Consider the following 15,044-nt stretch of genomic DNA (forward strand, 5'->3'; position numbering starts at 1 on the left):
AACTACAACAAATTTCAAACAAGCAAAACATACTTTATGCAATATTTTCCCAAATTTTTTATCCTACATGTAAGCTAGAATTATTGAAATTCTAATGAAGCAAAATCAACCCCTACTCATATTGTTAGAAGTTAATTTTTCTTCTATTAATGAGTTCTTTAATAAATTAAACCTATGGAGTGTTGTTTGCTTATATCAATCAGTCATTTAATCCTTACAGAGTCCATCAATCAGACATAAAACAATGAAGTCATATAACTTGGGAAAGTAAAACTAATGTTACACCCTAACATCTTTGAAAACATATATAAATCAACCTGCAGAATAAAATAAAATAAAGTTGGTTCCTAATCCATTTGCCTTATGTATTATATAATATTGCAATTGTAAGAGATTTCACAGGGATTCTTGAATCGTAACCCACAGGCAATGAATATTTTAGTAACAAAAATTCCTCTAAACACAAACTTCAATTCTTTGAATGTACAATAAGATAAGCATATTCATATACATGCAAAAGAAGAAAAATGATATTATCAGCACCAAGCTATCAGCTCCTAAATATTTATGTAAATGTAGTTATTGAGATTGATTAAAAAACAAAAACAGGAGAAAATGGAGATAGCAGAGAAGGGTGACAGTAAGAAGAAGAAATCTACCCTCTACCTTACTTATATTATAACTACAACCCCTTTGTACATAACCTTTATAATAACAATATATTTTTAAAAGCAACAAACAGAATAAAAAGTCAATATTAGATTTAAGAAGGAAAACAAAATATACTTTCCAAATGAGCTCTGTTAAATTAATATTGACATACAGTTTTGACAGAATATTATATACGAACTGAAAACCATATTGATGAATAATATTTGCTGACATAGAAAAATGTTCGAGTAGAGAAATTTTTTATAATTAAAATTTATTGCAAAGGTGATTTACAGAGGGGTTACAGTTACATAATGAGGTAATGAGCATATTTCTTTTTGAACAATGTTACCACCCTCCCTTATTTTCTCCCACTTTCTCCCCTGCTCCCTGCTGACCATCCTTCCCCCCAAAATTGTAAAGTTCATTTCCAACATAGGGTCTAATGAGCATCACTGTTGAATTGGTTCATCCTTTGTCTCACCATTCCTGTGATTCCCCTTCAGTTCTGTAAATCACATAAACTCATATATAAGGTAAGGGGTGAAGAAATAAATAACAGTGGCATGGGGAATAAAACAAAGGAGAAAAAAGAAAGAAGAAAACCAACTATAAACAGTACAATATAAATGCACGTGCTACTGAGCCATTGTAATCCTTTCCTAAAAATATCCTCTTTGTTCTCAAGTGTGCAAATGCTTAAGAGTATTGTGGAATCAACCCAGACAGCCTTCAGTGCATGAATGGATCAAATAAATGCAGTATATACACACAATGTAATTCCCCTATTCATAAAGAAATGGTAAGATTTGGAAAAAATTATATTAAGTGAAGTAAGCCAGCCCAAAGAAACATAGGCTGCATGGTTTCCCTCATTTGTAATAAACAGAATATGCCTATAAGTCTATAAGTTAATCATATGGATGGTAAAAAACAAATAATTACACTTGGACATGATTAATTAAACAGCAATTTTTTTTCAAACTGATGAATCAGAACAATTCTGTGTGAGGTTGGCTATTCTACCTTAAGTATGTGATCTAATGAATGCCATAGGAAAAGAGATGTCAACAACTCTGTGAGTCAACCCATCTGTGAGTGTTGCATTCTGTCAGTCAATGGGCTAAAAGATAAAGAAGGTGAAAAACTAAAAAGAGGGTTTAACCCAAAAAGTCTTGTTGGAATTTCTCCCAAATATGATAAGCAACCATCGCACTCATAGGACCAGATACTCCAAACTTCTGCCAACCACTTTCTGTAAACACAGAGAAATAATCTAACACTTCCATGATTATAATTAATACCAAGAATCAAATCATTTCTATGAGTTTGTGAAAGTGTGTTTGAGACATACATATACACACATGCACACACATAATAAGAAAAGAAAGACAGATATAGTGAGTATAAATCTTACCTGAAATAGCCTGGTAAAAATATCAAATTCAAAAACTGAAATGTAATCATTGCAAGTTAAATCGATTGTTGACTTCAGGGCCATTGCTTCCAGGCCAGAGCTAATTTGATGGACCTCATGAAGGCACTGTCTGAATACTTTCCATGGGACGATGGTTCTGTGCAGGGGAGAAACAAAATAGGTAACGGAATCAAGTGTCATGGAAGACCCTTTTTCCCACTCCTCTACCTGACCAATTTCCAACATTCACCTTTCGCCCAACACAAAAAGCATTGACACCACTTATGCTGCTTTAGTCATGTTTTTTCTTTTAGATTGCCAAATCTATCCCTGACTATATGGAAGAAATAACTCATATTTAGGAGATATAATTGCCAGTCTTCAAAGTAAGGAAGCACAAAAATTGCATCTTCTATTTTTCTTTACTGTTATATCTTAAAACACAATATACTAAACAGAAATGGAGTACATATTGTCTGATCACCATCCTAAACCAATGCTCTTACAACCAGGTTACAACTTTGCTCTTCATGAATGATTAGCAGTGGTTGCCAAATATAGCAAGCCCTGAGTCATCTGATGATGTTAATTTGGAAAGCACTATGAGAGCCATGGATCTGCTTTGATAAGGCAAAGCACTACTTTTTGGAAATTCAAGATGCCACTTCTGTGCTTAAAAAGTATCCATTTTAGCCAGGCACCAGTGGCTCATGGCTCTAATTCCAGGTACTCAGCAGGCTAAGATCTGACGGTGGTGGATGTAATTAAGCCTAGGAAGAAAAGTACCTGTGAGATTCTTATCTCCAATTAACAGTCAAACAACAACAACAACAACAAACACCTGAAAGTAGAACAAAGTGGTAGAGCACTAGTAAGGCCCTGAGTTCAAGCTCCACAACCTACAAAAGAAAGCACACCTTTGGGATAAGATGTGTGATGCTACAAGCTCTAGAAACCGTGTGTGTGTGTGTCATGTATCATATATATCGTATATGCGGGAATTCATTCTGTGGCATGAACAAATGGTGTGGCACGAACAAATGATGACACAGGCTTACAACACTATGTTGTATTTATCAAAAAGCTTAGGACTGATGAACCATTTAAAAAAAATCACACACACACACACACACACAACAACAAAAACAACAACGGCAAGGCTTAATGCCTCAGAAAGCATTCAGAAAAAAAAAAAAAAGAAAGAACAAAAAAAAACAGGAAACCACAGAGAAGTGTAGATAGAAACCACATCAGACATTATTTAAGAGAAACACGCGTCAGAAGTTGGCTAAGGTTATCAAAATGATACTGTTTTAAAAGAACACGAAAATCTTTTATTACAAAAAACAATGTACAGCAAAATGTACATCAACGACTATGTCTAGCTTCAACACAGTGCCCATCACAGTAACATCCAACATTTTCTTTCCAAATTAAAGATTCTGAGACATACACACACACACACACACACACACACACACACACACACACACACACACAAAATAAACCAAAGTATTTTAAAGAACCAAAGTACCACTCAATGGCACACATATTATTTTTTCGGAAAAAGTAGTTTTTTGAATTTTTCTTACATTGTGCACATGGGATAAAATAAGGTAGCCAAATAAAAAGCTTCAATGTTTGCTTTTTGCAAAAATATAAAACAAGTTAAAGAGGCATTTTCAAAATATGTTTCCATATGAAGTTATTATCATTCACTATTTTAAGGTGTATGCATATCACAAATGACCTGAATACTCAGTGATTTCCTGAGAAAATTACATGAAATTTACAAACTTCTACAGTTTTCCTTTAACACATCACTCCAGAACAATGTCTAAACCAAATAGCTGCACCTGTATAACGAGACTTTATCACAATTCTTTATGAAAAACAAGTCAAACAGGCATTCATTCACTCTAATTTTCTTTATGGATAATAGGAATTAGGAAGCTATGGCATGGTTTGGTTAATTTTTCTCGTGGAAAATTTATGATAAATAGTATGTGACACTGGGTGCTTGTGGCTCAAACCTGTAATCCCAGCTACTTTGGAGGCTGAGAGGTGAGGATCACAGTTCAAAGCTAGCCTGGACAGGAAAGTCTGTGAGACTCTTTTATCTCCATTTAGATCATGGAAAAAGCTAGAGTGGGGCTGTGACTCAAGTGGTAGAGTGCTAGCCTTGAGTAAAAGGAGCTCAGGGACAGTGCCGAGGCCTAGAGGTCAAGCCTCAGGACTGGCAAAAAATAAAATGAAAAAGAATAGTATGTCAAACAAGTCCTGCTTTGATGTGCAGGAAGTGAATAGATGAGTGAGAGTGAGAAGGTCCATGGGTAAGGAAGTAGAAAAAGAGTGTAGAGAGACATAAACACAAAGCAAACAACACATTCCTCCAAACCTGCTCCACAGAGAATGTAAACTTCCCCAACAAGAAGGGAAATGGCTATAGAATTCTTTCTGGAGGGGTGGGAATGTGGCTTAGTGGTAGAGTGCTTGCCTTGCATGCATGAAACCCTGGGTTCAATTCCTCAGTACCATATACACAGAAAAGCTAGAAGTGGTGCTGTGGCTCAAGTGGCAGAGTGTTAGCTTTGAGCAAAAAGAAGTCAGGGACAGTGCTCAGGCTCTGAGTTTAAGCCCCAGGACTGACAAAAAAAAAAAAAAATTCTTTCTGGAGGTATGGGATGGTGGGAGGAGCCTACAAAGATGACATAAAAGTGTTTCTACTCCCTCTTCCCCTAGAGGAGAAACCAGGGGAGATGTTCATCGCATGTTATTTTACAAACTAGAAAGTTAGGTGTGGTAGAAATAACCTAAGGAAAAAAGAGAAGAGAAAGAAAAAGTGAAAAGCATAAAAAGAATGAACATAGTTTTGATGTCTCAAGAAATGAGAAATATTTCATCTGTTCAATTTGCTACTTATAATTACAACTGTATGTTGAATTACCTTTACAATAAACAAAAAATCACATATAGCTCTCAGTTCACAAGAAACAGAATTGAAAACCAGTGCATAGCCAGGCCCCTGTCATAATAATATCATGACAGGATATTTAAAGTTATAGTACAAGCTGCCATTACTGAAATTTATTACCAGCTGCCTACTACACAGAAATCTTGGACTGAGTTTTTGAAAATCGATAGTTTTACTCACATAATGCTATGAGAAACAAACCATTTATGTGAATTAGGGAAGAGAAAGGGAACAACAAAATGATGAGTCAATGGACAAAAGGTGAATCAATGCAACAGCGACAATCACAAGATAGTATGTTGGAAATGAACTGTACAACTTGGCGGGGGAGAGCAGAGGGAAACTGGGAGAAAAATGAGGGAGGGGGTAACAAGTTTGACAAGAAATGTACTCACTACCTTATGTATGTAACTGTAACCCCTCTGGATATCACCTTGACAATAAAATTAAATAAGAAAGATTATGATAAATATGGCCTAATGTAATTCTGTTATTAGACAATGGATCTTTTTATACTAAAACTAAATGATTGAATGAAAGCATAAAATCAAGAGAAATTATCTTTAATAGCTGTGAAAAACAGAGTACACTTCAGAGAAAGTAAGATTCATTACTCAGGAAAAAACCAGAATGGGCCAGTGGGTCAACAATTGATAGATCACTTCATCTTCCTGGATAAAAGTGGATATATGTAGTACATTTATTTGAAAGTGCTGCAAGCTTAAAACAAAAGCAAAAGAAATGAAAATTGCAGGAAGTCAAAAACAGGTAAGTCATTTTCAAAAATACCTCAGTGCTTAGCCTGGACACAGAGGAAAAAAGTAGAAACACTTCACATAGAAGAGGTTTGAAGATCAACAACATCTGTAGTGTTTAGAAACAAGGGCATGGATACAAATTTATACAGCATTTCAAAAAGGCAAACTAGTGACAAAGTTAAAAAATGTTCAGTTCATTTGACCCAGGAAGTCTCCTTCCAGAAAATTTTGTGCAAGAATATATGTGTCCAAAAACCAGAGAAATGCAAAGACTCACCCACAAGTTTCCTTGATGTAATACCATTTATTATAGCAAAAAAATCCAAAGCAAGTAAGTTCGTGAGTAGCAATAGAACATAGAAATTATTTGACAATTAAAGTTGCTGAGAAAAATATTAATCATGTTAAGTATGTACAGTATTGAAAAGGAAAACAAAATCGAGAGACACAGGGTAAAAAAGACAAACGATTACAAAAGCAATACTTGCAAAACTGTTTAGTGTAAATCTACTAAACAACTCATGGGGGGAAAGGGAAAGGGGGAGGGGGGGAATGAGGGAGGAGGTAACAAACAGTACAAGAAATGTATCCAAAGCCTAACATATGAAACTGTAACCGCTCTGTATATCAGTTTGACAATAAAATAATAAAAAATAAAATAAAAGAATAAATAAGAATAGTATTTTCAAAATTATGGGATTATGATTATTATACCTTTTTTCAAAACTGAGTATAATGCCTGAAAAGATAAAATTTGAATCGATGATATGAATTGATGACAACAGGATTGTGGAAAAACTTTGCCAGTAGAAACTTTGTTCTAACAAACAAGACAAAAGGAAAAGAAAACAGCAACTAAAAATATCTCATTACCTTTTCCTGGAGTTCATTTCATAAAGTATTACTTTATATGATCATATGCATTACCTGATTCATTTACCTGTAACCTCTCTGTAGATAAACTCTACAATAACAATAAAAATAAAAACAATAGAAAATATTGTTTGTTTAGTTTTTAATCTTCCTATTTTCTAGTGTGCTCTTACAATTATAGTAGTACAAAACATTAAGATATATTATGTAACAATCAAATAAAAGCAAAGTACTATTTGTCTATGATATGGTGTTATGTGTAGAAAATATAAAAATTTACCTATCAAAGCTATGAGAAATCAGAATGAAATTGAATGTATTTGCTGAAAGTAAACCAATATCAAAAATCATACTTCTATATTTAATCTACATAAAAGTAGAAAATAAGACTTTATTTTTACAATGCTACCAGAAAAAAGATGAGCAAAGGCAACACTCTCTCTCTATCACACACACACACAAAACTCATCTTCTCTCTCTCTACCACACACACACACACACACACACACACACACACACAAAACTCATCTTCTCTCTCTACCGCCCTCACATACACACACACACAAAACATACACACACAGAGTCAAAACCGTAAAGGACATAAAGAGATTGAACACTTTAATAGATTCACAGTTTCAGTGTTATATCATTTACCCTGAAATTGATCAACTGATTTAATACAATCTTAATGAAAAAATCACAAGAGACAGTAAAGAAATAAGGTGTTTCTAAACTTCACTAGGAAATGTTAGGAGCCAAGATTAAACAAGACAATCTTCAAGGGGCTGGGGATATGGCCTAGTGGCAAGAGTGCCTGCTTCATATACAAGACAATCTTCAATAACAGCGATACTGGAGAGCATGTACTGTTTACATCAATTTAGATGGTGGCACTGACACATGAATAGTCAGAAAAATGAAACAAAATTAAAATTTTAGGAGCAAATACTTCCATGTATGGGAACTTAATACATAGAACATCATTACATATACACAATACTAGTTTAAAAACAATGTTTTAGGATGACTTCTAGTGGGTGAAACATAGACAGACATACATGGAAATAAATTAAAAATGTGATGAAATGCTACTCTATCCCAGAAGAATGAAATTATTACAAAATGAGTCAGGTGGCTGTGGCTTAAGCCCATAACCCATCTAGTTAGGAGCCTGATAATGGGTGGATCATAGTTGATGGTCATTCTAGGCAGCAAAAGTCCGGGTTTTCCCATGTAAGATGATATATCCTCTTCATATATTATGACTTATTGAGATTTTCAGTATTTTATTTCTTCCTACTAAATTCACTCATTTATTACTCCGTAAGTTGCTATTTAAGCTTCATGCATCATAGCTAACTTTCTAAATGACAACTTTACTTTTTGTAAGTGGCTGTATAAAATTCCTTGATAGACATTAGTTCTCAACCTTTAGCTGGCTGTAGTGGCACATGCCTGTCATCCCCAGCTATGTGATAGATGATAAATGGGAGATCCGTGTTTCTGGCCAGTCTTGGTAGAAAAGTCTATAAGGTTCTTCTCAATGAAAGGAAGCCAGATTTGGAGGTGTGAGTCCCTATAGTCCTTGCTACTACCTATGTGAAGTCAACATTAGCCAAGATGGAAGCTCTGACACATGCCTAGACAAGGACTAACACTAATATCTTAAAAGCAAATAGCAGACAGACAGAAGGGCAGGAAGTACGGCTTCGCAGTGCAGTATCAATATAGCAAATGTGAGGACCTGAGTTGAAATCTTTGTCACAGTCACACACACACACACACACACACACACACACACACACACACACACACACACACACACACACGATAAGGCCAATGGCAGTATGGTCCATGACTTTAATCCTAGCTTACACATAAAGCAGAAATAAGAACCACAATTTGAGACTAGCCTATGCACAAAGTTATTCAGACACTATCTCAACAGAGAAGTGTTGGCTGTGATGTGTTACATGTTTGCAATTCCACCTATGGGGTAGAGGAAGGATAGTAGGGTAATAGTAATTTGCGGCTGGCCTGGGTAAATTCTACTTTTAATTTTTCTACTTAAGAACCACTGAACAAAGAACATAGAATCTGTAAAACAACAAGCAATTCTTTTCTTTCTAAAGCACTAGTCTTAATTATATTTTCTCTCAAAGTTAAGTAACATTTACTTTGTTTATGAGATACAATAGCAACATAGCAACATGCCTTTGATCTACTGTGGTCAGATTAAATGAAACTAGGGATTTAACTTAATGAAAATTAGAAAGTCCTCTCAGAGCAGAGTTTAAGTAATGTTTTAAGATAATCTTCCCTTTAACAAGAGAGTTCAGTCTTAATTTTTTAAGTCAACAATGACATGAGATTTTTAACACAAGCCAGTTAACAAGGAATGAATGAAACCTGATAGAAATAAAGTAAGATGAGGGAAAATGAATACCTAACTTTCAAAAATATCCTAAAAGTCTGATAGCAGAAACTATGCATTTACTGTAAATAGATCCAACAAAAAAGTCCATTAAATAAGAAAAATGACTAAGACAGTTTGGATAATAACCTTGTTATGAAAGAATAACAAAGCAATCCCAGAAACTGTACAGGGAAAATAATGTGCCATAGTAATCATCAACACTGAACATATGGAAGAATCATTAGCAGCTTACTAAGGAAAATTAGATTTCTACATTAAAAAAAACACACTGTAATTCCTTTGCTATTACAGCTCTGTAGAACCTGCAAGCATGACCACTTCTATACTCAAAACCTATCAAGGGGTTTCAATTATTCGTACAGTCTCAAGGAACTGACTTTAAAAATGTAGCTATAGTTACAAGTTAAAAAGTTCCAATGGCACAGTGAACAGGGTCTTCAAAGTGTAGTATGTGAGACAGAGACAAAAGTTTCCATTATATTGGTCCTCCAGGTAGGGGAGACACTGTAGGGAATCAGAAACCTCCCTTAGTTGAATTCCATGTTCACTAAAAAATATTCTGAGTATAATATGATAAAACATAAAACTGATCTCCAGTGGTGGAAGCAATTCTCCTTTGCCGCCAGTGCCATTAATCACTGTAAATTGATAACACCATTATTATGGGTTTTAGAACTACTTATGAATTTCATTAATTTGTGTCCGCCCTCTAAACACATTGACTCTAATAAAATCAAGCTTCAAAGATGAGAACCAGAAACTAAGTTATTGTGACTTTCCTGGGATAAATGTCAGGTACTTAGTGTTATCTATAATTTACCAATGTGTTTTTTCAGAGTATTGACTTGTAGCAGACACCAGAGCAATTCAATCCCACCAAAGACATTCCCTAAAGAGAAATTCCTACAACCTACACACTCTACAACCTACACAAAATCCCAGCTTCCACACAGAGGTGGGTATTCTCCTGCCCCTGTATGTAGCAATGATTACCAGTAAAGTAGCTTACTCTCTGTAGTATTTCTGGCACTTTTCAAAAGCAAACAGCTGGTTTTATCCATCATGCTTGCATACCTCATCTCACCAAAATTAATACATTCTGCTTATAACTGGAAAATTACAACTTGCTATCTTTTTCCTCTTTTGTATCTAGAAACCTCTTATAAGAAACTGAACAAAATAAATCTGCAGTAATTTTTTCCCATTTACATAAAGGTATTTTGATTTTTACATGCAAAATAATGGGAGTTGGCTAAATGAAAATATGAACCAGCAATTGGAAAGGATTCAGTTCTCTTTTTCTCTATTTCTTTCAAGAAAACCTGCTGCTACTTCTTACTATAAAAGTCCTACATTTTGACTGAACACCTAATTAGGTTACTGTTTCCTTAATGGAGAGAAACTGATGAAGTTAATATGCTAGTAAAAACATAGTTTATTCAATGGAGAGGGAATAAATCATCTTCCCTCTTTATTAAAGGCTAAGAGAAAATGCAGTAATCAAAAAAGGTCCACAGCACTTCCTCGGGAAATCAAATGTAGAATCATAAACAGGGCTATAAATAGATGGTCTTTCACTCCTGGTAAGCAAGATCACTTCTTATCTTCATATCCACTTTTATACAGGGGTATGTTTTATTTTTAACTCTTTTTTTTGGCTCGTGCTTGTGCCTTTATATTGCTAGAGAGAATGGAAATAACATATAAAATCAAATATTAATTGCAATAATTATAGAATTAATAATGAATACATATGCTTCATTTGAGATGATATTAAAAGTTCAAATTAATTAATTCACAATACAGATTGGCTATTGTACTAGGCAGTTTTATATAATTTCTATGTGGGCTTTAGCCTTTTCAACTTCCATGGGAACACTAATAATTGGTTTTATTAGACTCATACCTTCAAATGAGGAAAAAGATAAATGGAAAAGTCATGTAATAACAAAGTGATAAAGCTAAAGAGTGCTGCAGACAGAATCAGCAGTGAATGCTGACTGTAACATGTACTTAAACTGCTTTTGCTGAAAAGCACTTTAGACCTGCAAAATAACTAACAGCAAGATTAAAGCAAAGTATCCCAGCCTCCTGCCATGTTGTATCTATGTCCTTTACACTAAGCCATTCTTTCCCGCAACCACTTTATAGCCTTCTGGCAATCCAGAAAGGAACAGGTCACTTGCCAGGCACCAATGACTTGTTTGTGTTGACTAGGCCCCAAATGTCAAGTGAAGAAGAGAATATAACTTCCACAGAACCCCTCCCAACACAAGGATGGCGAAAATGACCACCTGAACAAACTTGTGCCTGGAACTGTTTATGCATATTTTTCTCTCCCTCCCCAAGTTTTTTATCTATTTAAAGATATAGCTCAAATGTGTCACCCAATGGATGGAAGATGAACTAAGGTGCTATCTTCCCATGGCTGCCTGTGTTATCTAATAAATCTCCTTTCTCTGCCCTTTATCATGTTTCTTTATTTGGCATACACGTATGAGTGCTGAACCTAAAATTTGGAAGCACAGTAGTTTCACACACCTGGTTTCCACTCTTGCTTACATGCCAACTCCTAAGCATGCTGCCCTTCAAACAAGCAAGTGATCTCTGTCCTGCCATCCTTCCATCTCAAACATGCACATGCTCTACCACTCAATTTACCTGAATTAAATGGACAATAATTCCTGAAAATCTACACATTGCACACTGTGCTGACCTACTTCTGAAATACAAAAGATATATAAGATAAACTTACTTCATGAAACTTGTAGCTTTACAGAAAATACTATATCCAGACAAATAATTTTACTGAAACAATGAAAACAGAAAATGTAAAAAAAAAAAAAGAATTTAAGAAATCAGAAGATCAGATAATTAGTGGAAAATAGTGAATAGAATGAACAATAAGACATAGTATGAATTGTTTATTCCAGATGAGAAAAAAACTTCAGGTGGAAGAAATAATACAAATAAAGACACAGAAAACTCCAGTTATTGATATATCAGAGAACAGCCAAATAAAACAAAGTGACTGATGCACACAGAATAAGTGAAAGAACTCAGATTCCTAAAGGGGAGAAAGGTGTATATTTATATATCCAATCAGCAACTACTGAGAGTCAGCATGCATATGATCCTCAAAGGATTCATTCAATAACCTTTAAAACAATTTTAAATGTATTGAAAATGCAGCTAACATATGTAGGAATGTTGAATACAAAATCTCGCATATGGTAACTCTAAAAATGTCTTGTTTTTACTAAACCTTGTAAAAAGAAGTCATCAGAGAGCTTCTCAATCAAGCAGAAAAAAAGTTATGTAGTAAACACACACTCCACAATACAAATATGTTTAAAATGTAACAAAAATACAAGGATCAGGGCAGTTAACTACAAATAAGGCTGTATATGACTAAAGAAATATGCAGAAAAAATAGACTTCTTAAGTAGGTTTGAAGAAAGGGGCAAAATTCTAACATAGAAATAAAGAAGGAAAGTGGAATCTCAATCAATGTTGTTTGATTTGCATTTCTTTTATGGCCAGGAATGTTGAGCACTTCTTCATATGCCTCTTGGCCATTCTCATTTCCTCTTCAGAGAAGTCCATCTAAGTCTTTGGCCCACTTATTAATGGGGCAGTTGTTTCTTTGAGGATTCGTTTTGGGGGAACTTAAAATTTTGAGTTCTAAGTATAGTTTATATATGAGGCCCTTGTCCGTTGTATGGCCAGGGATGATCTTCTCCCAATCTGTGGGCTCTATTTTGAGAATGGACAAGAGGCACATGAAGAAGTGCTCAACATCCCTGGGTATTGTATATTATGTTTGTCTGAATTAGGGAAGGGAATGGGAACATCAAAATAGTAAGACAGTGGGCTGGGGATATAGCCTAGTGGCAAGAGTGCCTGCCTCGGATACACGAGGCCCTAGGTTCGATTCCCCAGCACCACATATACAGAAAATGGCCAGAAGCAGCGCTGTGGCTCAAGTGGCAGAGTGCTAGCCTTGAGCAGGAAGAAGCCAGGGACAGTGCTCAGGCCCTGAGTCCAAGGCCCAGGACTGGCCAAAAAAAAAAAAAAATAGTAAGACAAACGGAAAAAGGGAAACCAATACAACAGCAACACTTACAAGACAATATGTGGTAAACTAACTGTACAACTTGGAGTGGGAGAAAAATGAGGGAGGACATAGCAAGTTTGACAAGAAATGTCTTCACTACCTTACTATGTAACTATAACCCTTCTGTACATCACCTTGACAGAATTTTTTTTAAAAAGAAAGAAGGAGAAAGAAGAGACACCTAAGGATTGGAACTATAGGAATTGATGACAGGGTAGTTTACAGAAAATTGGTAAAAAATTCATCTATCCATTTTAAGTATGTAAGTAGTCTGTAATTATTAGTGTCTACTCCTTCTATGAAATGTGCCAAGCTCTGAAAAGCACAGAAGAGTAAGAGCGTTTCTGCCTCCAAAGTAACTCACAAATCTAGCGGAAATGAAATACAAAGGTGTCAGCAGTTTAATGTAATCCAGTAGCAGGGATATGTGCTCGGTATCCAAACATGGAATAAAGACATGCACTTCAGACAGTCATAGACAGAAAGTTTTTACAGAGGCAATACTAACCAGCTTTGGCATGGCAGACTGACTACTCAAGTAAAAATGGAAAACAAAGATAATGTGGAAAAGAGAAGAATAGGAGAAGAAATATAAGTAGAATGTTGCATATTTTGTTCCTTTGCAGATGAGCTGAGAAAAAGGAGATGAAGCTAGAAAAAGACAAAAATAACCGACTAAACAAACATAGTTCGTAATGGTTGTCGAGTGGATGGGGTTTTAGAATTTCTCAGAAACAGTATTCATGGTAAATGATTGGAATGATTAACTTTGTTTCCTAGAAAGATTACTAATTTCAGAACACCTGGATAGCCTCTTAATTAAGATATGGATATCTATCAGAATGCTGTTGCAATAAGTCATGGAAGAATCTGGATTTGAACTAGAAAAAGAAAACCAAGTGTGAGGCAGAACACATCAAAGAAGATTCCAGAATTATAATAGACTGGTTCTTTTTTGAATTATCGATTGTTTGGAAACACATGACTAAGTCTCTAACTGCTTGCTACCTCCTTTACTAAGAATAATAAGGGCCACATCAGTCTAGACATATTTAATGACTTTTTCCCTCCCAACCTTGCTCTTTCCTTCCTTAACAGCTAAACACACATTTTATAAACTTCTTGCTTAAAAGTTTCTGCATTCTATTCCAGAGTATAAAGATTCAGTATGTTAGTTTGCATAACTTGTCCTCTTTTTGTCCCTCCATATTCATATGCAAAGACTAAGAAAACAAAAATGTGATTGAACAAATACCATACTGGATTAGACATGTGACTCAAACAGTAGAGCGCCTGCCTAGTAAACAGAAAACCCAGAGTTCAAAGAGAAGTATCTTCAAAATGTGTGTGTGTGTGTGTGTGTGTTTGCATGAAAATTTAACAAATGCAAAATTTTCCAGTCTGTTTGCCATGATACATTTTGTTGCTGATCCCTTGCTACTCCAAATAGGCAGAGCCTCTTGGCCAGCATTTGGGGCCTCAGAAAGTCTTGCCATGACTTGAAAAGGTTAAGAAGCACAAAATGAAGCACTAGCCATATGGTTAGCTTTGTATTAATGTTCTGCTATTGCCTGTTTTCAGGAGGTTTAAATTTGGAAACTGTCTTTATCAGTTTTATATAGACCTATGAACAACAGCTGGCTCCCAATCTCAATTCAATGTTAATGTTTTGTTAGCACTGACTCTGTTCTTTTGGAAAGTAAGCCAGCAACAGTACTTAGGTTAAAAGTCTACATAATAAAAATCAAAATCTGTTCTAAAAAAAAACCCCACCTCTCAATTGTTGGTACTTGAAAAACAGTGCTATTTTTGAAACA

General features: G+C 35.1%; 1 protein-coding gene across 7 annotated transcripts in view; it reads right to left on the bottom strand.

Annotated features, from left to right (window-relative positions):
• The window catches only part of Cblb (Cbl proto-oncogene B), a 166,097-nt gene that overhangs the window by 71,626 nt on the left and 79,427 nt on the right, over window positions 1-15,044 (bottom strand). For all 7 annotated transcript variants that reach the window (XM_048346539.1, XM_048346544.1, XM_048346543.1 and 4 more), the window contains exon 5: window positions 2,069-2,225. In XM_048346539.1, the coding sequence (XP_048202496.1) occupies window positions 2,069-2,225 (157 nt within the window). The remainder of the gene's footprint in view (window positions 1-2,068; window positions 2,226-15,044) is intronic.

The sequence above is a fragment of the Perognathus longimembris genome, chromosome 5, assembly GCF_023159225.1.
Source record: "Perognathus longimembris pacificus isolate PPM17 chromosome 5, ASM2315922v1, whole genome shotgun sequence".
Taxonomy (NCBI): domain Eukaryota; kingdom Metazoa; phylum Chordata; class Mammalia; order Rodentia; family Heteromyidae; genus Perognathus; species Perognathus longimembris.